Source organism: Ornithorhynchus anatinus, chromosome 18 (genome assembly GCF_004115215.2).
Source record: "Ornithorhynchus anatinus isolate Pmale09 chromosome 18, mOrnAna1.pri.v4, whole genome shotgun sequence".
NCBI classification, from domain to species: domain Eukaryota; kingdom Metazoa; phylum Chordata; class Mammalia; order Monotremata; family Ornithorhynchidae; genus Ornithorhynchus; species Ornithorhynchus anatinus.
The window spans coordinates 12,566,066-12,592,361 of record NC_041745.1 but is presented as its reverse complement, the minus strand read 5'-3'; the positions used below and the strand labels follow the sequence as shown (position 1 = coordinate 12,592,361).

General features: G+C 55.4%; 1 protein-coding gene across 3 annotated transcripts in view; it reads left to right on the top strand.

Moving 5' to 3' along the window:
- Positions 1-3,577: 3,577 nt before the first annotated feature.
- Positions 3,578-26,296, top strand: part of TMEM131 (transmembrane protein 131) — a 90,649-nt gene continuing 67,930 nt past the window's right edge. For 2 of the 3 annotated variants that reach the window (XM_029083210.2, XM_029083209.2), the window contains exons 1-3: positions 3,578-3,817; positions 15,908-15,969; positions 21,868-21,908. In XM_029083210.2, the coding sequence (XP_028939043.1) occupies positions 3,670-3,817; positions 15,908-15,969; positions 21,868-21,908 (251 nt within the window). In that variant the 5' untranslated portion in view covers positions 3,578-3,669. Of the gene's footprint in view, positions 3,818-15,907; positions 15,970-16,299; positions 16,351-21,867; positions 21,909-26,296 lie in introns of those variants that run through there. The other variant, XM_029083211.2, reaches the window with a different exon arrangement.

Sequence of the window (26,296 nt, the reverse complement as noted above, 5' to 3'; positions counted from 1 at the left end):
GCCAGAAGGGCATAGGTTCTAGTTCCGCCTGCGTGCTGTGGGACCTTAGGCAAGTCACTTCACTGCTCTGTGCCTCAGTTACCTCATCTGTAAAATGGGGATTAAGACTGTGCGCTCCATGAGGGACAGGGACTGTGTCCAACCTGATTTGCTTGCATCCACCCCAGCGCCTGGCACCTAGTAAGGACTTGACCAATAGCACAATTATTATTATTATTATTATTAGGTGAAATGCACAGAACTGGCAGGCTCCTTCATGAGGGATGCCCGTACACTGTATTATTTCCACACGTTATATTATAATGTTGGTATTCGTTAAGCGCTTACTACGTGCAGAGCACCGTTCTAAGCGCTGGGGGAGATACGGGGTCATCAGGTTGCCCAGGTGAGGCTCACGGTTAATCCCCAGTTTCCAGATGAGGTCACTGAGGCACCGAGAAGCGAAGCGACTCGCCCACGGTCACGCAGGCGCCGAGTGGCAGAGCCGGGAGTCGAACCCGTGACCTCTGACTCCGAAGCCCGGGCTCTTTCCGCCGAGCCACGCTGCTTCCGATCATATGCGGATCATCCCCTAGAAGATCGAATTTATTTTCGTATTCGGAGGATCACCTGAAAGGTCATTATTGCTTTGGATTTCATCACGTTGACTGGGAAGAGGGCCTCCGATCAGGGGTGTGTTGAGACGGTCAGGCGGCCCAGCGCGCCCTCGCTAATTCCTGAGTCACGCTTCCCTCCCCGGAGCCCGTCATCGCCCGGCTGGCATCTGGCCGGCGGGCGTGTCCCCGGTTCCCTGCCCAGCGCCGAAAATGCCCAGATACGTCACGCGCTAATTACGGATGGGCCCCAAACAGACCCGGATATCATCCAGTCGCCGTCGGGAAAGGAATTCCTTCCCATCCCTTCTCCCTTCCCAGCGCCGCGTTCCTGCTGGGCCTTGTTTCCAGGAGTTTCCAGCCCCCGCCCCCCCCCCCCCCCAGGTCGGTCCCCTGGCAGATTTGCTCCCCTCCCGACTCATTTCGAAAACAAACAGAGAAACCATCAAGGGGTCACTTCTGGTGCTGCTCAGCTGCCGGTCGCCATGGAGACAGGGGAGAGATTTTTTTTTTTTTGGTCCTGCTGGGTTTTTTTGTCGCCATGGAGACAGGCAGGGATGCTTCTTTCCCCCCAGAGAGGATGGAGAGGTCGGGAAGGGGAAAGGAAGGGCAGGCGTGGGGATGCTGCCCTTGGTCTGGAGCTCCGGGAGGAGCCGGGGGTCCGAGCGGGGGGTCCGAGCAGGGTCGGCCTGGGGGACGGCGGCTGCGGAATCTGCGGGGAGCCCTGGGCGACCTTCCCTTCCTCTGATATCAGCAGCTCTGGTGCTTGGGAATAATAAAAAGAGTGATGGTATTCGTTAAGCGCTTACTACGGGTCAAGCACCGCTCTAAGCGTCGAGACGAGCTAGTCGGGCGGACACGTCCCTGGCCCACGGGAGCCTCGCGGTCCTATCCCCCATTTGACAGAGGAGGGAACTGAAGCCCAGAGAAGTGAAGTGAGGTTTAGTCATTCAGTCGTATTTATTGAGCGCTTACTGGGTGCGGAGCACTGTACTGAGCGCTTGGAAAGTACAATTCAGCGATAAAGAGAGACAATCCCTGTCCACAACGGGCTTACAGTCTGGGGGGGGGGGGTGACAGACATCAAAACAAGAGAACAGGCAGCGATGGCATCAATAGCAATAAATAGAATTATAGATATATGCGCATCAAAACAGGTAAACAGGCATTAATATAAATAAATAGAATTACAGCTATGTATATATACACACAAGTGCTTTGGGGGCGGGTAGAGCAAAGGGAGGGAGTCGGAGAGATGGGGAGGAGAGGGGGAACTGAGGAAGTGGAGGATTTAATCCGGGAAGGCCTCTTGGAGGAGGTGAGCCTATAGTAGGGCTTTGAAGTGGGGGGAGTGTTATTGTTTGAGTGATAAAAATGATAATGTATCTAATAATAACGTTGGTGTCTGTTAAGCGCTTACTATGTGCCGAGCACTGTTCTAAGCTCTGGGGGAGATACAGGGTAACCAGGTTGTCCCACGTGAGGATCAGTCTTCATCCCCATTTTACAGATGAGGTCACTGAGGCCCAGAGAAGTGAAGTGACTCGCCCACGGTCACGCAGCTGACGAGTGGCAGAGCTGGGATTCGAACTCATGACCTCTGACTCCAAAGCCCATGCTCTTTCCACTGAGCCACGCTGCTTCTCGTGGCTAATAATTACGTTGGTATTTGTTAAGCGCTTACTATGTGCCGAGCACCGTTCTAAGCGCCGGGGGAGATACAGGGTTGATGAGGTGGTCTCACGTGAGGCTCACGGTTAATCCCCATTTTCCAGATGAGGGAACAGAGGCCCGGAGAAGTGAAGCGACTCGCCCACGGTCCCACGGCTGACAAGTGGCAGAGCCGGGAGTCGAACCCGTGACCTCTGACTCCCAGGCCAGGGCTCTTTCTACTGAGCCACGCTGAATACGCCTACCTTTTCAGGGAAAATATCAGGGACGTTTCCCGGAATTCACCAGTCCCTCAATCTAGCGATGGTATTTAAGGACTGCTTTTTGGGGGCAGGGTACCGTACTGAGCGACTGGGAGCATACTATGTGACCTAACTTTTCTAGGAAAATGTTATGGGCATTTCCTGGGGCAGGTCTATATTTCTCCGTCATCCATCGATGAACGGTATTTATCGAGAGGCTACCGGGTGAACTCATGTGACACGGGGAATGTGTCCTGATCGTGCTTTACCGACTAGACATTTAGCCCAGTGTTTGGTGCCTTAGGAAATGCTTATCAGATAATAATAATAATGATAATCGTGGTATTGGTTAAGCGCTTACTAGGTGCCGGGCACTGTACTAAGCGCTGGGATGGATACAGGCAAATCGGGTTGGATACAGAGCGTCCGGGAGAGAAGCGGCGTGGCTCAGTGGAAAGAGCCCGGGCTCGGGGGCCGGAGGTCATGGGTTCGAATCCCGGCTCTGCCACTGGGCTGCTGCGTGACTGTGGGCGAGTCACTTCACTTCTCTGGGCCTCGGTTCCCTCATCTGGAAAAGGGGGATTAACTGGCATTACGACCTGATGCCCCTGTATCTCCCCCAGCGCTCAGAACAGTGCTCCGCACGTAGTAAACGCTTAACAAACAGCAAGGTGATCATCACCCCCGCTGCACAGGTCGGGCCAGTCCTCTGGCCAGAGCCGGACCGCGCATGCGCCCCAGGGCGATGCCGCGACCCGAGGAGGGGCTGGCGTGCCTCCGATGACGTCATCCCGCCCCACGTCCCGAAGGCGGGGCGGCCATCTTGGATGCGGGCAGGTCCCCCGTCCCGGGCGCGAATCTCGCCGTCGGAGACCCTAGAGCCTGCGGCCGGCGGCTCGGAGGATCGGGTCGTGCGAGGCCGGAGGGGCCGGACCCGTCCGGGGCGATCCCCCCCCTCCCCGGGCCGGGCTCCGTCCTGCCCGCTTCCGAGATGGCCGCCGGGGCGGGGCGCCGGCCCGCGGGCTTCTGGGAGAGACCGAGGCTATAAAGGAGGGTCCGGGCGGGGGCGGCCACGCACGCAGGGCCCGGCGGGGCCTGGCAGGACCGACCGACCGACGGACACCCACGGCCCCCTTTGACCCCTCCGGCCTCCCGCCCGAGCCATGGGGAAGCGGCGGCCGGACGAGGAGGACGAGGAGGGGGCGGCGTGGTCGGGGTCCCTGAGGTTCCCCGCGGGCCCGGCCTCCCGCCTCCTGCCCGCCCTGCAGCTCCTCATGGCCGTGGTGGCCGCCGCCCGCCCCGAGCAGGAAGGTGGGTGTCCCCAGGAGGGAGGGAGAGCAGCCTCGTCCGTCCTTCCCTTCTCCTCTCCCAGTCGCTCGGTTGGCTTGGCTAAGAATGCCATCCTTATTCATCATCATCATCATCATCGTCGTCGCCCCCGCCGGGAAAATGGGCACGAAAATGGATGGGTATTCCTCTTTGGGGGAGGCCCGACAACCGCCTGGGCCCAGCGTCGCCGGGGCTGGGACACTTAGTGATCACCATCATCGCTATCGGGGGGCGGGGGGGTCTGTGGCTGTTATTCATCGTTAGCATCACTGTGGGGAGGGTCTGTGCCACTTAATAATCATTATCATCACTACGGTGGGGTTCTGTGGTTATTATTAATCATTATCATCACTACGGGGGGGGGGGGTCTGTGCCACTTAGTAATCATTATCATCACTATGGTGCCACTTAGTAATCGTTATAATCACTATGGGGCGGGGGGTCTGTGCCACTTAGTAATCATTATCACCATGGTGGGGGTCTGCGCCACTTATTAATCATTATCATCACTATGGGGGGGATCTGTGGTTGTTATTCATCATTATCATCACTGTGGGGGGACGGGCTGTCGCTGTTATTAATCATTATTATCATGGGGGGGGGGGGCTGTGACTGTTGGTAATGATCAGGGTGGGACTGTGGCAGTTGATAAATTGGTATTTAAGTGCTTATTAGGTGCCAAGGACTATTAATACTGTTGGTATCTGCTAAGCGCTATGTGCAGAGCACCATTCTAAGCGCCGGGGGTGATACAGGGTCATCAGCTTGTCCCACGTAGGGCTCACAGTGTTCATCCCCGTTTTACAGATGAGGGAACTGAGGAACAGAGAAGTTAAGTGACTTGCCCAAAGAGCAGGGATTCGAACCTATGACCTCTGACTCCCAAGCCCGGGCTCTTTCCACTGAGCCACGTTGCTTCTCATAAGAAGAAGAAGAAGGGGGGCCGTGCGACAGCTAATAATGACGACGATGGCGTTCCTTAAGCCCTCACCGTGTGCCAAGCACTTTTTAAAGCACTGGGCCAGATTTGAAGTCACTGGGTTGGACGCGGTCCCCGTCCTACGCGGGGCTCACGATCTCCATCTGACAGATGAGGGAACCGAGGCACAGAGAAGCGAAGGGATTCGCCCAAGATCACAGGGCACTTGAGGGACGGAGCGGGGATTAGAACCCACGACCTCTGGCTCCCAAGTCCACGCTCCTGCCACCGGGCCGCCCTTCACTCAGAGCCGTTCGGCCGCGGGCGGGCACCGGTCGGCCCTTAGATCGGTGTCTGGCACATAGTAAGCGTTTAGCGAACACCGTAGTTATTACTGGGAAGGAAACTTAAATGATAGACACCCTGCTTTCACCCCGAATTTTGTGTATCTCTATGCTACGCATTCCATCCGAGGGCATACACGTTTGCAAATTGGAGTAAGCTTCTTTTTTTTTAAAATCCTTATTGCGTCCTCCGTGCATTGGCTGCACCTGGCTTGTGATTTGGTGTGGCTTAAGTGCCAATATGCAAAATAGTCAATAATAATAACATTATTGCACCCGGGAGAGTAAAATGCCGCAGAGTTGGAAGGTACGGCCCCCTCCCCACAGTGAGCTTCAGTCTAGAAGGCGAGACGGACAGGGATATAAATAGACGAAATACGGACGTGCACGTGAGTACCGTACGGCTGAGGATGGGGGGTGAACGTTCAGCCCGTCGTATTTATCGAGCGCCAACTGAATGCAGAGCGCGGACTGAGCGCTTGGGAAGGTAAATAAGGGAGTCGGAGGCCGTGGGTTCTGATCCCGACTCTGCCACTCGTCTGCTGTGTGACCTCGGGCAAGCCACTTAACTTCTCTGTGCCTCGGTGACCCCATCTGTAAAACGGGGAGTGAGACCGTGAGCCGCACGGGGGCCCGACCTGATTACCTTGTATCTACCCCAGCGCTTGGAACAGTGCTTGGCACATAGTGAGCGCTCAACGAGTGCCCTAATAATAATAGTAATAAAGACACATTCTCTGCCCACGGTGAGTTTACAGTCTAGAATATCAAGTACCCAAAGGGTACAGTTCCAAGCACATAGGCGACACAGAAGGAGATCCGATATATAAAACGCGTTCTTGGATCGTGGTTGAATGTGTGTTTGTATGTGGTTTTTTCTCCCCACTCGGTTCTCCTTCTCCCACAGTTGCAAAATGTTTCGGTTTCGGGGGCAGAGCCGCAGTGATCGTCCAGAGGGCTTTCGGTAACTAGAACAGGGAAAGGGTTACCTGCAGAACAATCGTTGGTAGAGAGGCAGCGTGACTTAGTGGCCAGAGCACAGATCTGGGAGTCAGAAGGTCCCGGGTTCTAAACCCGGCTCCGCCGCTTGTCTCCTGGGTGACCTTGGGCAAGTCACGTCACTTCTCTGGGCCTCAGTTCCTTCATCTGTAAAATGGGGATTAAGAGTGCGACCCCCCCCCCCCCCCCCCCAGGTGCGACAGGGACTGGGTCCAACCTGATCAGCTTCTGTCTACCCCGGCTCTTAGAACAATGCTTAATAAGTACCCAAATTATTATTATTACTGAGCACTTTGTGCAGAGCACTGCACAGCGTTTGGGAGAGAACGGTACAACAGACACATTCACGGTGAGTTTGCTACTTGATAGCTAAAGGGCAGCCTTGCGGAAGGATGGACCATTTTTCTGGCTCCTCCTCAGTTACTCTAGGGAGAGACCCAATCTTCCTGTCGAGCACATTTAATATTTTCATAATGCATCTTTCCCAACATTTCTTGGATCTGTCGGTGTTGGAGAATTAGGGCACGGGCTTCCCGTTTCTGTTACTGGTTCTTCGAGAAGTCAGTTGTTATCGACCGAGCGCTTACCGAGTGCAGGCTAACGTGGCCTAGTGGGAAGAGCACGGGCCTGGGAGCCGGAAGACCCGGGTTCTGATCCCAGCTCCGCCACCCGTCTGCTGCGTGACTTTGGGCGAGTCACTTCTCCTCCGTGCCTCAATGCCTTCGTCGGCTGAACGGGGATTCGATACCCGTTCTTCCTCCTACTTAGACTCTTGAGTCCCACTGTGGGGACCTGATTATTTTGTATCCACCCCAACAGTCAGTACAATGATGGACACACAGAAAGTGCTTAACAGGTCACGCTTTTATTAGTACTAGTATTAGTGTTTAAATGGTATTCAGGTGCTTCCTCCGCGCCAGGCGCTGGGGTAGATACAGACTCATCAAGTTGGACACGGTTCATGTCCCCTGTACGGGGTAATCAGGTCGCCCCTCATGGGGCTCACCGACTTAATCCCCGTTTTACAGATGAGGTAACGGGCCCAGAGAAGTGAAGTGAGTTGCCCGAGGTCCCACAGGAGACAAGTGATGGAGGCAGGATAAGCACCTGGGTCTTCTGGCTCTCAGGGCTGGGCTCTTCCCATTAGGCTGCATTTTTATTATTCGTATTATCTTCATCGTCATTATTATTATCATTGGTGGCATTAGAGGAGCGAAGTCTGTGGGCTGGGTTGTAGTGGGAAATGAGGAGGGGCGGTGGGAGCGGGGCGAGTTGAGAACTTCAAAGCCGCCGGCTGGTGATGTGGAGGCAGATAGGTAACCGTTGGAGATTCTTGAGCGGGGAAGCACGGACTGGACGGTTTTGTAGAAAAGTGATCCGGGTGAGGTATGGACTGGAGTGGGGAAGGACAGGAGGCAGGGAGGTCAGCGAGGAGGCTGATGCGGTAATCAAGGCGGGAGAGGAGAAGTGCGTGAATTAACGTGGCACTTCCGATGGAGAGGCCAAAGGGCTGAAGTTAGCGAAGTTGTGAAGGTTAAATCGACAGAACTGGTGACAGAATGAACGCGTGGGCCGAATGAGAGATGAATTGAGGATGACGCCGAGGGTGCGGGCTTGTGCCAGGGAAGACGGCGGTGCTGTCTACGGTGATGGGGAGGACGGGGTTTACGCGGGAAGATGAGGAGTTCCGTTTTGGACTCGTGAAGCGTGAAGTGTCCACGGGTCGTCAGATTAGAGCCGAACCGAAGACGAGAAAATGTGAGATGGCAGAGATGTTGATTTGGAAATCACCTGCGTAGAGATGGCGGTCCAAGTCGTGGGAGCGAATGAGCTCCCCAAGCGAGTGGGCGAAGGCGGAGAAAGAAGGGGTCCCCAGAACTGAGCCTTGGGAGAACTCCCCCGGGTAGGGGGTGGGAGGCGGAGGAGGAGCCCGTGAAAGAAACTGAGAATGAGCGGCCAGAGAGCTAGGAGGAGAGGCAGGAGAGGACGGGGTCGGCGAAGCCGAGGCTGGATAACGCTTCCGGGAGAAGGGGCTGGTCGATGGAGTCGAAGGCGGCTCCGTCGAGGAGTCTGAGTGGGGACGGAGGCGGGAGGCAGACGGTTCTGGCACGGTGGAACGTGAAAGCGCAACCCGCAATGGAAGCAAAATCAGTCGGATGCTGTGGGTAGAGAAGCAGAACTTGAGGCTTCTTAGGGCTCAGAATTCAAGGCCCAACCGTCACCTTTGAAATCCCGCCATTCTTTCCCGGGGCTTGTGGAGGCCGCCTTGTTTCAGTCCGAAGTGGAGGAAGGCAAGATTGCGGGGGAGGAGCAGCGTGGCCTAGTGGCTAGAGCTCGGGCTGGGAGTCAGGAGGACCCGGGTTCTGGTCCCGGCTCCGCCACTCGGCTGCCGGGTGAGACGGTGAACGAGTCGCTCGACTTCTCCGGGCCTCAGTCACTTGGGTAGAACGGGGGTAAAGACTGTGAGCCCGATGTGGGACGGGGACTGTGTCCAACCTGATGGCTTGTACCTACCCCAGTGCTTAGAAGAGTGCCCGGCACGTAGTAAGCGCTGACTAAATACCATCAAAAAGGGGGATTCATTCGGTCGTATTTATCGAGCGCTTACTGTGTGCGGAGCACTGTACCGAAGAGCTTGGAAAGTCCAGCTGGGCAACAGATGGAGACAGTCCCTACCCAACAGCGGGCTCCCGGTCTAGAAGCGGGGAGACGGGCCGGCGACGTGGAGGAGGAGAGCCAGTGCCGGGTCTCGGGGAGGCAGCGCGGCTGGCCGCCTGGGGGAGGGGAAGCCGAAAGCCCTTCATCATAACCGAAATTTATCCCAGCTGTTCGGACTCCTGTCAGTCTAAGCCGTGTTTACCTCTCAGTGGGGCGGTTATTAGGCCGTGTGCGGCAGAGATAAAAGAAACCCTGGGCGATAGAGAGCGAGGCGTGCGTGCGCCCAAAGGTCAGAGGAGACTCGGAGCGGTAACCTGACTGGAGCGTTTGTTCGTTCATTCGTTCACTCGTATTTATCGAGCACTTACTTTTCGCAGCGCACCGTACTAAGCGCTCGAGAGTACAAGGCAACAGTAAACGGACGCGTTCCCTGCCCGCAACGGGTTTACAGCCCAGAGGGGGTGGATCGATAGTCATTCTCAACCTGTTAGAGGAGCGTCTCAGTGTGGATACCGGTAACCGGTTTTCCACGGGCCGGCCTTTGCTCAGCGGTATCGGTCGAGCGCTCACTATTGGCAGCACACTCTACTGAGCGCTCGGGAGAGTCCAAGAATAATAATAATGATGTTGGTGTCCGTTAAGCGCTTACTGTGTGCGGAGCACTGTTGTAAGCGCTGGGGGAGATTCAGGGTGATCGGGTTGTCCCATGTAGGGCGCTCAGTTTTAATCCCCATTTTACAGATGAAGTAACTGAGGCACAGAGAAGTTAAGTGACTTAATAATAATGATGATGTTGGTATCCGTTAAGCGCTTACTATGTGCAGAGCACTGTTCTAAGCGCTGGGGGAGACACAGGGGAATCGGGTCGTCCCACGTGGGGCTCACAGTCTTAATCCCCATTTTCCAGACGAGGGAACTGAGGCCTAGAGAAGTGAAGTGACTCGCCCACAGTCACGCAGCTGAGAAGCGGCGGAGCTGGGATTCGAACCCGTGACCTCTGACTCCCAAGCCCGGGCTCTTTCCACCGAGCCACGCATTAGGCTCTTAGCAACAGAGTTAGTTCTCTGTCCGGAACGGACTCAGGGTCTAGAGGAGAGAGACAGCCGTGAACGTACGTAGTGGCTTTCCCTTTGCTGGCTTCCCCTCCAGACTCGGGTGCCCTTTGCGTTTTACGGACCGACCCCGTAATAGACCTCGCAGCCGTTCTTCGGGCTCAAAGGTTGGGGCTGCCGGTGAGTAGACTTCAGCCGCTTTGCCGGTTGGGGTATTTGACCAGCGGGGTTGGTAGGGGATGCTCACAAAGTCAGCCCAGATTGGATTTATTTCTTCCCCACTCCCTCGCCGCCTCAGGGTTAGGTGAGATCTCGTGGCTATTCAGCGTTGGGACCGAAGCCCCTTGGGGCCTTACCCTCCTCCCTCAAGGCACAAGCTGTCTCCTTGGGGGGGGGGGTGCGATAATAATATAATAATTACAGTACTAGTTAAGTGCGTACTATGTGCCGAGCACCGTTCTAAGAGCCGGGATAGTTAGAAGTTAATCAGGGTGGGCCCAGTCCTCGCCCCTTATGGGGCTCACACTCTCAATCCCCGTTTTCCACCTGAGGTAACTGAGGCCCAGAGAAGCGAAGGGACTTGCCCACGGTCACACGGCGGACGGAGGCGGGATTAGAACCCGGGGGCCCCTGCTCCGTCGGCTGAGCCGCGCTCCGCCGGAAAGGCAAGACCGCCTCCGCCCGCGCCTCGTTCGGCTCCGTCGTCGACGGGCAGTCCCGAGCGACGTGAAGCCCTTTCCTCCCGGAGGCCGTCACCTGACCTCACTCGTCCTTTGACTTACTGTCCGCCCCAATTGCTCCCGGGTGATTACGAACTGTTTCTCGGGAAGGGCAGGCCGATGGGTGTGCGGTTACGCGCTTCGGGAGCGACTCCTACGTGACCTAGTGAAATGACCTGAGGTGAAAACCGGACCCCTAGACCGCAGCCTCACTGTCCTCCTTCCGTAGGAATAGCGGGGCCCGGTCGCGTCAGGAGGACCCGGGTTCCGATCCCCGCTCCGCCACGTTTCGGCTGTGTGACGTGGGGCGGGTCGCTTCACTTCTCTGGGCCTCAGGTCCCTCGTCTGGAAAAGGGGGATTAAGACTGTGAGCCCCGTGTGAGGCAGGGGCGTGTCCAACCCGGTTATCTTGTATCTATTCCAGCAGTTATTACGGTGGCTGGGACACGGACAGGGTCCCACCTGATAAGCTCGTATCCGTCCGGTGCTTAGTACGGTCCCTGCGTAGTGAGTGATTAACAATTACCATTAAAAAAAAAAAGGGTCAGGTCGATTTGGCAGCCTTAAAATTTGGGTCAACTTCTTGGGTCCGGCAGATTGGCCGGGCAGGAGCTGACGGATCTGTCGGGCGGCGTCTACGTCAGCATTTCAGTGAGTCGTATTGATCTTACTCTGCGCGGTGCCCTGGATTAAGCACCTGGCCAAGCTTAATGAACACCGCCACTAATGGGTTGCCAAAGAGAAGTTCTGCTTGGGTTTGGTCTTTCTCCGAGGTCTCCGCGCATCCTACGATAACAATTGTGGTATTCAATCCTTGCGGTGTTCCAGGCCCCGTACCGAACTCTAGGGTGAAAACAAGCAGATCGGGTTGGACGCAGTCCCCGTCCCACGTCGGGCTCCCGGTCTTAATCCCCATTTTCCAGATGAGGTAACTGAGGCCCTGTGAAGTGATTTGCCCGAGGTCACACAGCAGGCAAGTGGCAGAGGCAGGATTAGAACCCGGGTCCTCCTGCCTCCCAGGCCTCTGCTCTGTCCACTGGCATGTGAAGCTTCTCGGACTCGTGGGGAGAGAGAGGTTGGGAATGCAGGCGGGATGATTCGGGGATGATGCGGAATGCCTGCAGAGGCTCCTTGGAGAGCGAGCGGAGTGGGTGTTTGTTGTCGTATTGGGCTCTCCCAAGCGCTTAATACAGTGCTCCGCGCACAGTAAGCGCTCGGTGAATGCGATGGAATGAATGAACGAGCTCAGTCCGGCGGGATTTAAATTCTTAAGGAACCCGGCGTTCGAGAAAACGAGCCCAGCCATTTCTGCTGAGGTTGAGGGATCTGTCAGGTGCGTGTTGGGCAACACTCCCTAACCGTGTCCTGTCCGAAACCTGCGTCATTTTTGTCGTCGTCTTCGTCGCCGGCATTACTTCATCCAGCCCTATTTATCTTGCACCCACTGCGTGCAGAGGATTGTACTGAGCGCTTGGGAAAGTTCAATACGGCAATAAAGGGGGACATTCATTCATTCAGTAGTATTTATTGAGCGCTTACTATGTGCAGAGCACTGTACTCAGCGCTTGGAACGGACAGTTCGGCAACAGATGGAGACAGTCGCTGCCCACTGACGGGCTTACAGCCCACAGTGAGATCACAGTCTAGTGCTTACTTTGTGCAGAGCACCGTACTACCCGCTTGGGAGAGCAGAACTGGAAGACGAACTTACCGTCTCGAGGGGGAGACGATCATTAATACAAATAAGTCATTCTGTGTTATTTAGAGATAAGTGCCGTGGGGTTGAGGGTGGAGCAGATACCAGATGCCCAAAGGTCACAGATCCAAGTTCACAGATGACACGGGGGGGGGGGGAGGGGAGCCGGGGAAAAGAGGGCTTAATCGGGGAGGGCCTCTTGGAGGAGGTGGGATCTCAATGCTTCGAAAGCGGGGGGTCTCGCGGATACGGAGGGGGAGGGAGTACGGGCCAGGGGAAGGACGGGGGAAAGGGCTCGGCGACCGAGGGCTCCGTGTGTGCCGAGCGCCGAGCCGGGCCCTCGGAAGAGGACGACGTAAACATCCCGTAGATAGATGAGATCGGGGCACCGAGGGTGAGCCGGTGCCAGAGGCCCGAAGGCGCGAGCTCGGCCGGAGTAGCGGATCCCTGAGGCGAGGTAGGAGGGGGCGAGCCGACTGCTTGAAAGCCGAGAGTGAGGAGTTTCTCTCTGCGGAGGCGGGTGGGCAGCCGGTGGCGGTTCTCGCGGAGTCGGGGGACGTGGACCGGAAGTACCCGTAGAAAGACGATGCAGGCAGCCGAGCGTAAGGCGGATTGGCGCGGGGAGAGACGGGCTGGGAGGTCAGCGAGGAGGCAGTTCGTAGTAGACAAGACAGGGTAGAATAAGCGCTCGGACGGAGAGGCTAGTGCGGATTTTAGCAGTGTTGTGACCCCGGAACCCACGGGATCTGGTGCCGTTTAATAATCGGTACGGTCGAGAGAGGTGACTTGCGGGCGACGCCGGGGTTACGGTCCTGTGAGTCAGGGAGGATGGTGGTACCGACTGCGGCGATGGGGAGGACAGGGTTTGAGTGGGACGACACGGAGCTCCGTTTTGGGTACGTTAGGTTTGAGCTGCCGGGGGACGTCAGGGAGGTAGAGGTGTCCTGAAGTCGGGAGGAAATGTGAGACTCCAGAGGAGGAGAGATCGGGGCAGGAGATGGAGATGTAATCGTCCTCCTAGAGATGGTAGTTGAAGCCGTGGGAGCGAGTGAGCTCTCCGAGAGAGGGGGTGTGGATGGAGAATGGAAGGGGACCCAGAACGGAGGCTCGAGGGCCCCCCGCTTTCAGAGGAAGAGCCAGCAAGATGATGATAATTTTGGTATTCGTTAAGCACTTTCTACGTGCCACGCACTGTTCTAAGCGCTGGGTAGATAGAGGGTAATCGGGTTGCCCCACGTGGGGCTCACAGTCTTAATCCCCAGTTTCCAGATGAGGTAACTGAGGCACAGAGAAGTGACTCGCCCAGAGTCACGCCGCCGATAAGTGGCGGAGCTGGGATTCGAACCCACGGCCTCTGACTGCCAAGCCCGGGCTCTTTCCGCTGAGCCACGCTGAGCCGCTGAGAGACGGCGGTTCAGAGAGAGAGGAGGAGAATCACCGGAGGAGAGCGTCAGTTAAGTCGAGGTTGGCTGGAGTTGAACGGTTGTATCGCCCCAAGCGCTTAGTACGGTGGATCAGTAAATCAATACCATGGGATTGATCGACTGATTTGTAGGGCTGAGGAGAAGGAGGGAATGGGGGCAGAGGAGAGCTTGATTCCCTTGCCCCGCGACCGGTCGTCAGCGCGGCGTTCCGGAAAATGGGCCTGGCCGTTTCCCTGCCGGGTGGGGGTTTCTTTCCTCCGGACCGTAAGCTCGTTCCGGGCAGGGAACACGTCGGCCTCCTCTGCTCCGTCGTACGCTCCCAAGCGCTTCGTACGGTCCTCCGCGCGCAGTAAGCGCTCCCTAAATACCATCGACGGAGGGGTCGCTTTCGGGCGGAAGCACCCCTCGGAGCGCGACGCCCGCTGCGCGAGGTGGGCGCCCCTCCGCCGACCCCGCCCGGTAACCCTGGGGTCGGAAAGGGCCCCCTCCGACAAGGCCCTCGGGAGAAGCTCGCGGATCCAGCCGTCCCTGCCGCTTTGGAGCGGCTGGATTCGTCTGATGACAATCGCGGTGTGTGTTGGGCGCTTACCGTGTGCCGGGCACTGCCCTGAGCGCTAGGGCGGATTGGGTTGGACGCGGTAGATGGCCGGAAGCACGGGCGCGGCCCCCGGAGCCCAAACGGAAGGAGGTAGCAGACGGCGGCCGGAGCTCCAGAGGCCCCAAGTGTCCCGCGGCGGACACGGGCCGGCCGCAAACCGGGGGGGGTCCGGGTCTCGTCGCGGCACCTCTGCCGGGCCTTCCTCCCGCCCCGGCCCCGCGGCCACCCCGACCCCACCGCTCCCGGTCGTCGGGAGGCGTCGGGCCGTTGGGAGAGTCCGGTGGGGCTGCCGGACGCCCGATCCTTGCCCTCCGGGAGCTGCTTCTCCGCCGTCGGCGCCGGGGCCCGGGCAGCCAGTAGAAGAAAGCGGGAGGGCGACCTTCTCTTTCCGTCTCTTCCCCTTTCTGTAAATGTGGCCGAAGGGCAGGGAGGGGTCAGCCCGCACTCGGCCCCCGGAACGGCGGGATGCGGGGGTTGTTGGTCGTGGACCTGTCTGGGACGTTCATCCATTCCCTCGTATTTATTGAGGCCTCACTGTGTGCAGAGCACTGTACTAAGCGCTTGGAAAGTACAATTCGGCAACAGGTAGAGACAGTCCCTGCCCACAACGGGCTCACAGTCTAGAAGGGGGACAACAAGACAAGTAGAAAGGCATCCGAAGCAACCAGGCTGGGCTCTGCGAGCTGAGGTTTCTTCTGGGTCGGGGGGCGGGAGGTGGGGGAGGAAGAGGGCGGGGGCGACAGGATGGACTCCCCCGTGCCAGCGTGCTCGGGTCCAGTGGGGCGGTTTTACTTCCCCTCTGTCGTCTGCGGGGCCCAATAAGTGCAGTTGGAGCTGCCGTCAGAACAAGCGTGCGACAAGGGGATTGCGGGAGCCCCGCTGACTTGAAAGAATAGTGATAATAATAATGTTGGTATTTGTTAAGCGCTTAGTATGTGCAGAGCACTGTTCTAAGCGCTGGGGGAGATACAGGGGAATCAGGCTGTCCCACGTGAGGCTCACAGTTAACCCCCATCTTACAGCTGAGGTAACTGAGGCCCAGAGAAGTGACCTGCCCACAGTCACACAGCTGACGAGTGGCAGATCTGGGATTCGAACCCATGATCTCTCACTCCCAAGCCCGGGCTCTTTCCGCTGAGCCCGGAAGGGGGGGAGTCCTATGAGTCGTACCGGGCGGGGTGGGCAGGGGGGCTCTGGCCGATCTCGAGACCAGCGTCTGACTCGACGATGATGACAGTAAGCCTTTCCTGCGTGCCAGGCACCGTGCTAAACCACCGGGGTGAATCCGGGCAGATGGGGTTGGACGCGGTCCTGTCCCACACGGGGCTCCCGGTCTTAATCCCCATTTGACAGATGAAGTCACTGAGGCCCAGAGAAGTGAGGTGACTTGCCCAAGGCCACACAGCAGACAGGTAGCAAAGTGGAGGTGACGGTGTCAGTTCTCGGGTCGAGGAGCGCGAAGTGAAGCTCGTATTTCACCTTAACGTATTTAGGCACTTCAGATCAGCCAGCGACCCCCAAGTTCAGCCTCGTCTTCAGGTCGGGCCGTGGAACCCAAGCGTCACTTAACGGCGCGTCTGATTCTTGCGTTCCCGTGACGGCAGGCCTCACGGAAAACCACATCCTTCCGTCCGGTGACTTTGATTTTTGCGTTCCTTCACAGCGTTCGTCCAGTCGGAGAACCTGATGGAAGTGCTGCGTTTTGACGATGGCGGTCTATTACAGGTAAAGCGGTGGAGATGGGGGATTTCCTCTCAGGGGCTCTGACGAGTGAACCGACTTATTCCCCTTTTGAACTGTTTCCCCTCCCGTGTGCTCTGCTGTGGGAGGTTGAATTTAATTTGGCGTTAGGCCGTGGGGGTGCGGAGCCTTCTGCGTAAATGGAGAGAGCTTAAGGACGTGTATTAATCTTAGCCTCTGCGGAAGCGTAGTGCGGATCGAGCCGTCACCTGATTGTTTCTGTTTGTCGAGCACTAAAACATGCCCCTGGAACTCTTGGAAAGTTAGCCTTAACGGTAAAAAGATCACCTGAGGTTTTGCATTTTTTTTCTGCAGGGATATTAACTGCCTTTTTCATACTAAAGTCCTTTCAAAGGCTAGACTAAGGTAGGTTCTCCTCCTTGCCTCGCTGCGTTTCCACCTCACGATCCGAATTCTTTTATTTGAAACAGCTCCAGAAAAGTCACCGTGGGTCCGGGATGGAGCCCTTCCCTTTCCTGTAATATTCCAATTTTCTGTGAGGGTTTTGTCTCTCGAACTTGGAGCTTTTACCCGGAAGGCTCCTATCTGTTGTAATACAACGGGGCTCAGCTCGTCCAGTATTTAGACACGGCAAATGATTCGGTCATCAGCACATTTTCAGAGGTCTAAAACACATCCTATCCACGTTCTGGGGGTTTGGCGATAACCGATCCTGCAGGATGGACCATCGTGCAATATTAGGTTTTGTTGTTCCCGTCGTGATGGTCTAAAATGTTTCTCCAGACCGCATGGAGATGTAGCAGGAGAAACAAGGCTAAACGTCTCTATTTTTTTTTTTTTCCACGACTGCAAATGCGATTTAGAAAAGCAACCTTTTAGAGCGTCTGGCGATGATATGTCTTTGAATAGTGAACCAAAGGTGTCGTTTAGGTGTAGCTGTCTCATATCTTAACCTTTAGACTGGTGAATCCTGGATTGTGAACTTGTAGTTGGCCTGAGAACCATAAAACCATAGCATCTTATCTCTCTCGCCGATGAATCAGTATCCTGTGAATGCAGTGGCTTGGCTGCTTTGGCTAAAAACACATCTCTCTGTCCATCTCTCCGACACCGGAGCACTTGAGTAGTTAGTTTCCGGAGGACCGCTGACCTTAAGCAGTTACGGGACGAACCGTTGAACATGTAGACAGAGCTTTTCGTTCTCCCAGGTCCTTGCGGTTGGCAGAACCAAGATCGTCAACGCTAAAATCTTGTGAGAGAAAGGGAGTTAGGGATTCTGGCTTCCTTTTTGCTGAGTGAAATTTCAGAAATTTCACCCCCCCCCCCCCCCCCCAAAAAAAAGCAACCGCCACATTCGAAGCCTATTTGTTAAGCTGCAGTTCAGCGAGCAAGCACAATTACTTGAATTTAACTATTGATACCGTAACGTCGGTGCTGTCATAGCCAGCGCTCTGGACAGTTTGTGTGGTTAGTTTATCAGCATTTCACAGGGAAATAAGTACAATTGAACTTTAACCGGGCACGAAACCGCCCCCGTACTGATTCCGTAACCATCCCAGACAACTGAAATGATGGACGGTATTGTGGATGGCCGTGGGAAACCTCGTCTGTGTGCGGAACTCTGCCGTTGATTGCCCAGTTACTGTGTAGAATTTGAAGAGCGGTGGGTGTCGGGGGGGGGTCGCCCAAAGTCACGGGAGGAAAAAAAACCACAGTTGGCAAAGAGAACCAGTATGCGTTAAAAAAAAAAAAATCTTGTCTCAGAGCAGGTTCCAGAAGCCTAGGCGTGCAGATATGCGTTTGCATTTTACGGAATTTGTTAGGCGCTTACTTTGTGCCGGGCACTGTTCTAAGCACTGGCGTGGCTACAAGCAAATCAGGTTGGACACGGTCCCTGTCCCGCGCGGGACTCAGTCTCAATCCCCGTTTTAACCGATGAGGTAACTGAGGCACGGAGAAATAAAGTGACGTGCCCAGGGTCGCAGAGCGGACAAGTGGCGGAGCCGGGATTAGAACCCGTGACCTTCTGACTCCCAGGCCCGTGCTCTGTCCCTGCTACGCCACGCTGCTTCTCACGCCGTGATCACTTTAATTAGAATCGATCAGAAGGAGCCGAGAGGCCTCGCGAAGTTCATTTCACTCTGTCAGTCCATCGTATTCGAGTGCTGTACTGAGTGTTTGGGGGGAGTACAGTATAACAAACAGGCACATTCCCTGCCCATTGGTGGGTCTTGATATCAGAGACTTGCGTTTCCCCTTCTGTTACCATTTCCCCAGGTTCCCCCCAGATGATCTTAACCGAAATTTTCAGAATATTAAGTTTTCTTTACTGCCCTTCTTTGGGGGCTGGGTGAAAGCCAAGAAGATGGGGGAATATGAGCAGGAACTTGGTGGGAAAATTTGGGGGGGGGCAGGGGGCGGGTAAAGATTCCAACTGCCCACAGAGAACAAAATCAATTGAAAATTTACGACTATCCAGTTCAACTCACGGCACTTATAATAACGATAATTGTGATATTTGTTAAGCGCCATGTGCCAGGCACTGCGTCGGGTTAGGTACAAGATATTGCACTTTCCCAAGTGCTCAGTACAGTGCTCCGCACACAGTAAGCGCTTAACGAGTCCGACCGAGTGGAAGGTTGGACACGGTCCCCGGCCCGCAAGTTTTAATAGCGTGGAACTAAGACACCATCTCCTCCCCCGGGGATCCAGAATCTTGAGGCACGGTGTGTTCGCACAGAGAGCTACTGTCGTTACTTTGATCCACTTGGGCGGGGAGGGTCAACAACGTTTGAGTCTGATTCCCCACGTTTTTGGGTTTGTTTTTTTGTTTTTGTCTGTTTCGTTTTCCCTTTGAAAACTAAGGATATATAAAAAGGCATTCAGAAGAGGAGAGAGGAGATCCCGGCAACTGTTCCAGACTGTCAGCTTGTCGAGGGCGGGGAACGCGTCTCCCATCTCTGTTATATCGTATTCTCCGAATCCCTCAGTGCAGCGTTCTGCACGCAGTAAACGCTCAAGGACGATTGACTGTTTAAGCTGTAATCCCTCCATTCATTCATGGGTAGGGAAAGCGAACCCGTTGTTGGGTAGGGTTTGTCTCCGTTAGGTTGCCGAATTGTACTTTCCAAGCGCTTAGAACAGTGTTCCGCACGCAGTAAGCGCTCAATAAATACGACTGAACGAATGTGTGTTTACTGTTGATATTGCACTGTCTCTATGCATCGGACAGAGTTGCTTTGGTCCTTACCATTATCTCCTTTGCGGAAAATAGAGGAGCAGGGTGGCCTAGTGGAAAGAACCTGGGTATGGGGAGAGGACCTGGGTTCTAATCCTGGCCCCGCCATTTGCTCTGTGACCTCGGACGAGTCACTTAACCTCTCTGTGCCTCAGCGACCTCATCTGTAAAATGGGGATTGAGACTGTGAGCCCCACGCGGGCCACGGACTGTGTCCAACCTGATTAGCTTGCGTCTGCCCCAGCGCTTAGTACAGTGCCCAGCACCTAGTAAGTGCTTCACAAATACCGTTTAATCATAATAAAAAAAAATTCTCCACCGGGGTTTGGTTTAGCTTAGGAAAGGGAGGCTCCTCGCTGTAGCCGGCAGGAGGGGAAGGGAGTAAGTTTAAATATACAGTAAGCGAAGACTTAAACCGTTTTTGCAGTCTTTCCGAAAATGGGAAATGATTTTCGAGGACTTTGTGGTTAGCGTGGAAGGGAATGTCACGCTAGGCTTTTCGGCCTCACCGTAGACGGTAAATCTCGCTCTCAAACCGTGCCACCTACGAATTAGGAGTTGGCGGGGGGAAAGACTGAAATACCTAGTGCAGCCTGTAGCGTCGTCTTCTCTTCCCCCCCGCAGACCCACGTACGCGCACACCCTTTCGTTAAGCATATTGCATATCAAGCTTTGTTCTAAGCGCCGGAATAGATCTAAGGTAACTGGGTTGGATACAGTCCCTGTCGCACATGGGTCTCACAGCCCAAGCAGGAGAGAGACTAGGTGTCGGATCCCCATTTGGCAGATGAGGAGACTGAGGCTCAGGCCGGTTAAGCGACCTACCCACGGTCACGCGGCAAGCAACCGGCAGAGCCGGAATTAGAACCCAGGTCCGCTGACGCCCGGACCCTTTCCGTTAGGCCACGGTACTCCTCACCGGGGTTTATTAGCCTGTTCTCTACTTGAGGCGATCTTTACTTTTGAGAATGGGCTCTCACTGGAGCCTCACCTCTCCCTCCTCCTCTGCTGAACTGTGGCTTAGGCGAAGCGGGGCCGTTCAGATGGGCCGCTTGCCTTCTCTTCGATCGAGCCAGGGTTTGCTGAAATCCAGAGACTTCCAAATGAGTTTTAAATTTGTTTCTATCTTTGGTGGTAAGGTGCTCGCTCAGTGCCGGGCACTCTACTAATTGCTGGATAAGATACAAGCTAATCGGGTTGGACACAGTCCATGGCTCACGTGGGGCTCACTATCTTAATCTCCGTTTTACAGGTGAGGTAACTGAGGCACAGGGAAGCTAAAGGGACTAGGCCATGCTGCTTCTTCTGAAGGTTAATTTCTAACTCTAGAGGGTTTTTTTAATTGTATTTAGGTGCTTACTGGGTGCCAGGCGCTGTACTAAACATTAACCTTGACTCCCCCGTCTCTCATTCAACCCGTACATTCAGCCCATCACTAAAACCCGTCGGTTCCACCTTCACAAAATCATCAAAATCCTCCCTCTCCCCTCCGTTCAAGCTATCATTCGTCCTATCCCGCCTGGATTACTATATCAGCCTCCTTGCTGACCTCCCAGCCCCCTGTCTGGCCCCTCTCCAGTCCATGCCTCACTCTGCTGTCCAGATCATTTTTCTACAGAAAACGTTCAGGACCGGCCACCCCGCTCCAGAAAAGAGTCGAGTGGTTGCCCGTCCACCTCCGCCGCAAACCAGAACTCCTCACCGTTGGCTTTAGAGCAGGCCACCGCCGTGCCCCCTCCTACCTCGCTACCTTTACATCCCAGCCCGCACACTTTGCTCCCAGTAACCTTCTCACTGGGCCTCGGTCTCGCCTGTCTCGCTGCCCACCCCTGGCCCGCGTCCTGCCTCTGGCCCGGAGTGCCCTCCCTCCTCAAATCTGACAGACATTTTATCCCCTTTCCCGCCAAAAGCTTTCCTGGAAGCACAGCTCCAAGAAGCCTTCCCAGATTAGCCCCGTCCCAGCCCCACAGCGCTTACGTACGCGACTGTCATTTATTTGTATTAATGTCTGACTCTCCCCGCCTCTAGACCGTAAGCTCGTCGTGGGCAGGGAATTTGTTTATTGTTGTATTGTACTTTCCCAAAGGCTTAGTACAGTGCTCTGCACCCGGTAGGTGCTCAATAAATACGATCGATTGATTGAACGGTGCTCTGCACACAGTAGGCGCTCAGTAAATACGATCGATCGATTGGCTGGATGAATACAAGGTAGAGAAGCAGCATGGCGTAGCGGGTGGAGCCCGGGCCTGGGAGTCGGAAGGTCGCGGGTGCTAATCATAGTTCTGTCGCGTGTCGGCTTTCTGACCTTGCAAGTCGCTTCACTTCTCTGGGCCTCGGTTGCCTCATCTTTACAGTGGGGATTAAGACGGCGAGTGAGCCCCACGTGGGATGTGGACCGTGTCCATCCCGATTAGCTCGCGTCTACGCCGGCACTTAACACGGTGCCTGGCAAGTAGCGTTGAACGAATACCATTTTAAAGAGAAGCTAATGGGGTTGGACCCGGTCCCCGTCCCCCAGCCCAGCTCCGAGTCTTAGCCCCCATTTTACAGACGAGGTAACAGTTTATGTGGATGTGACATTAAAAACCCGTGGTCTTGAGACCATTCAGATCTCTCCCGAGACTCATTTCGAGTATTTAAAGGGCCTCCTTATGGTTTATGCTGTTTGTCTTTTGTTTTTCCAGACTGAAGCACCCATTGGGCTCGGTTCGTACCAACAGAAAAGGTAAGCGTTGGGTTTGCGTCTGTCGCTTCGATCGTCTCAGTGGCCGCCGAGCCGCGCTCCTCTCTTCCTGAATGGGGGGGGGGGGGGCGGAGGGAGGGCTTTTTATTTTATTTTTTCCCCTGCTGCGGCCAACGTCACACGTGGAGCAGGAGTTGGGCATAGCCACAGATTTGATGCTCTTGACCTTCCAAGAGGCTGCCCTGTATATCCGTAACTTCCGTGTACGTCTGGAATTTATTTATACGTCCCCGTAACTTATTTATGCATCAGTAACTTATGTATGCATCTGTAGTTTAATCGTAAAGCTGGAATTTTTATAGCTGGAATTTTTCATCATCTTGTCTCCCCCCGCTAGACCGTACCCTAGAGGCGGGCGGGGAACGTGTCGACCAACTCTCTCTCGTACTCTGCCAAGGGCTTAATATAGTGCTGTGCGCACAGTAAGTGCTCAAAAAGTACAATTCACTGATCCACCGCGACTGTGCACTCCACTGGGTATTGTCGTGATAACTGTGATTAAGTGCTCACTGCGTGCCAGACGCCGTACCGAATGCCGGGGTAGGTAGAAGATGGTCAGGTCCCACACGGTGCTCACAGTCTGAGGAGGAGGGAGGACAGGGCCTGAATCCCCATTTGGTAGGGGAGGGAACTGGGTCATGGGTTCTAATCCCAGCTCTGCCACTTGTCTGCCGTGGGACCTCGGGCAAGTGACTTCACTTCTCTGGGCCTCAGTTACTCCACCTGGAGAAAGGGGATTAAGACCGGGAGCCCTGCGTGGGACCCGATTTGCTTGTGTCCTCCCCGATCCTTGAATTACTCTATCGGCCTCCTTGCCGACCTCCCCGCCCCTCCCCACTCCAGTCCATACCTCACTCTGCTGCCCGGATCATTTTTCTACACGAACGTTCGGTCCGTGTTTTCCTCCCCCTCAAGAACCTCCAGTGGTTGCCCATCCACCACCACAGCTAACGTAGATTTCTCACCGTCTGCTTTAGAACACTCAATCACCTTGCCCCCTCCTACCTCAATCAGTGGTATTTATTGAGCACTTACTATGTGTAGAGCACCGAACTAAGCGCTTGAGAGAGAACAGTGTAACAATTAGCAGACACAGTCCCTGCCCGTAGCAAGTTTAGAGTCTAGAGAGGGAGACGGACATTAACGTGACTAAATGAATCATTTATAACACGTAATTTAAGGATATGGACGGAAGCGCTGCGGGGTTTGGGGTGGGGCAGATATCAGATGTCCAAAGGTCGCAGATGGAAGCGCAAAGACGCAGAAGGGAGAGGGAACCGGGGAAAAGAGGGCTTAATCGGCAAAGGTCGCGTGGAGGAGATGGGTACCTTAATAAGGCTTTGAAGATGGTCTGCCGTATATGGCGGAGGAGGTAACTCCAGGCCAAGGGGAGGACGTGGGCTAGATATCTGTCTCGGCAGCACGCGACAGACAAGATCGGGGCGCGTTGAGTAAGATGGCGCTTGGGGAGTGGTGTGGGTGGGCTGTAGTAGGAGAACAGTGAGGCGACGGACTGTATTAAAGTCGGTGGTAAGGAGTTAGTGGCGCTGAGATGGGCAGCCATTGGAGGTTCTTGAGGAGCGGGGAGGCGTGGACTGACCGTCTCTGTTTAGAAATGCCCTTTGCGGCGGAGTGAAGCGTGGATCGGAGTGGGGAGAGACAGGAGGCCGCGAGGTCGGCGAGGAGGCCGACGCAGTAATCGAGGCAGGGTAGGGTACGCGCTCGGATCGACGAGGCAGTAGTTAGGATGGAGTGGAAAGGACGGATTTTAGCGACGTTGGGGGGGTAGAACCGACAGGATTTGGTGACATATCGAATATGTGGGCGGAGGGAGAGACGGGCGTCTGTTCGTATCGATGTGCTGTCGATGCCTGTTCACCTGTTTTATTTCGTCGTCTGTCTCCCCGCTTCCAGACTGTGAGCCCGTTGCTGGGTAGGGATCGTTTCTATCCGTTGCCGAGTTGTACTTTCCAAGTACAGCCCTGCACACGGTAAGCGCTCAGTAAATACGATTGAATGAACGAATGAGTCGGGCGTACAATGCCGAGGTTATGGGCCTGTGAGTTAGGGAGTACAGTGGTGGCGTCTACGGCGATGAGAGAGGCGGGAGGGGATCCGGGAGGGAAGATGAGTTCGGTCTGGGCTCCGTTCGGTTTGAAGTGTCCGCGGGACAGTGAGGTAGAGATGTCCCGAAGGCAGGAGGAATTGCAAGATGGCAGGGAAAGAGAGAAATCAGGGCTGGAGATGGAGAAGGGAGAAACACAAATTGTGCATTCTCGGTGGCCCGGGAAGTGAAGAAGAGTCTTGACGTGCGTATCCTAGCATTCCAATAATAATAATAATGTTGGTATTTGTTAAGCACTTACTATGTGCGGAGCGCTGTTGTAAGCGCTGGGGGAGATACAGGGTAATCAGGTTGTCCCACGTGAGGCTCACAGTCTTAATCCCCATTTTACAGATGAGGTCACTGAGGCACAGAGAAGTTAAGTGACTTGCTCAAAGTGACACAGCTGAGAAGTGGCAGATCTGGGATTCGAACCCATGGCCTCTGACTCCCAAGCCCGTTGTCCTTCCACTGAGCCACGCTGCAACACACTGCGTTACTGCTTTTTTCTCTTTTTGAGGGGGAAGGAGGGAGTACTAGATTAAGGCCCCGTTGAGAAGGGCGGAGGAGTCTGACAGAACTAACTCCGCTTTGGTCTCTTGAGCGTCTCTTGGCATCATCCATCACCGGCTACCTCAGGATCTCTGGGACGCGGATACCGAGCGTTGGTTCATTGTCGTGTTGAGCGGTTACTGTGTGCGGAACGCGGCACTAAGCGCTCGGGAGCGTTCGGGGAGAGACCTCTCCTCCCTCCTCTCTTTCCCCCGGCCACCCCGCACGCCCCGCTCCTCCGCCGCCCGCCTCCTCGCCGTCCCTCGGCCTCGCCCCTCCCGCCGTCGACCCCCGGGCCGCGTCCTCCCGCGGTCCCGGAACGCCCTCCCTCCTCACCTCCGCCAGGCTACTTCTCTTCCCCTCTTCAAAACCCTACTTAAGACTCACCTCCTCCGAGAGGCCTTCCCAGACCGAGCTCCCCTTCTCCCTCAACATCCTCTCCCGCCCCCCCTCCACCTCTCCGCAGCTTAACCCTCTTTTCCCCCCATCTCCCTCCGCTCCTCCCCCTCTCCCTTCCCCTCCCCTCGGCCCCTTACCCGTCCGCTCGACTGTGTATATTTTCGTTACCCTATTTATTTTGTTAATGAGGTGTATCGCCTCGATTCTGTTTAGTCGCCGTCGGTTTTTACCAAATGTTCTTCCCCTCGACTCTGTTTACGGCCATCGTTCTCGTCCGTCCGTCCGTCCCCCCCGATTAGACCGTGAGCCCGTCGGACGGCGGGGACCGTCTCTATCTGTTGCCGACTTGTTCGTTCCGAGCGCTCAGTACAGGGCTGTGCACATAGTAAGCGCTCAGTAAATACTGTTGAATGAATGAATGAATGAATGAGAGTTCAAGACTACGATAGGGTGCTATGCTGGGCGACCCGAGGAGAGGCAGATCTTTCCCGTCTCCCTGGCAGCAGCTCCCGCCCGCACCCTGCCCTGCCTTACCGACAAATCTGCCTTCACTCCCCGACACGGAGACACTCGCGCACAACGCAGCGCGGACGCGCAACACGCACGCGCACCGCCGAAAAGCAGCGTGGCTTCGTGGGTTCCGATCCCGGCTCTGCCGCTCGTCCGCCGTGTGGCCTTGGGCAAACCACCTCACTTCTCTGTGCCTCAGTTACCTCATCTGGAAGATGGGGAGCGAGCCGGCGCGCCCCGCGTGGGGCAACCTGATGACCTTGTATCTGCTGCAGCGCTTAGAACGGTGCTCGGCTCAGAGCAAGCGCTTCAAAAATACCATTATCATAGTATAATTCACCTCCCCCACTCGTGGGGTTTTTCCGAAGAGACTCTCCTTTCTTTCCCCGTCGTCTCCCGCCGCTCTCGACACGGAAGGCTTCCCTTAATTCATTCGGTTGTATTTCTTGAGCGCTTACCGTGTGCAGAGCACTGTACTAAGCACTTGGAAAGTACAGTTGGGCAACAGATAGAGACGATCCCTACCCAACAAGGGGCTCGCAGTCTAGAAGGGGGAGGCGAGCGACGGGACGAGACGAGTAGACTCATCGGGTCAACTTGGATAAAGTCTTTCCGTCCACCTTCCTTCTCTCTCCGTTCAGCCCCGGTTTGTCTCCCGCAGGCACGCGTCTCTCCCGCTTGCCCGTTCGCTCTCAACTAGGAAGAAGGAACAGAGGGTGGAAGCGGGCGGAGGGGTACGTTCCCTTTAGTTTGGGGTACGGAGGCAGGGTTTTGGCTTTTGCGTTCATTCAGTGGTATTTACTGA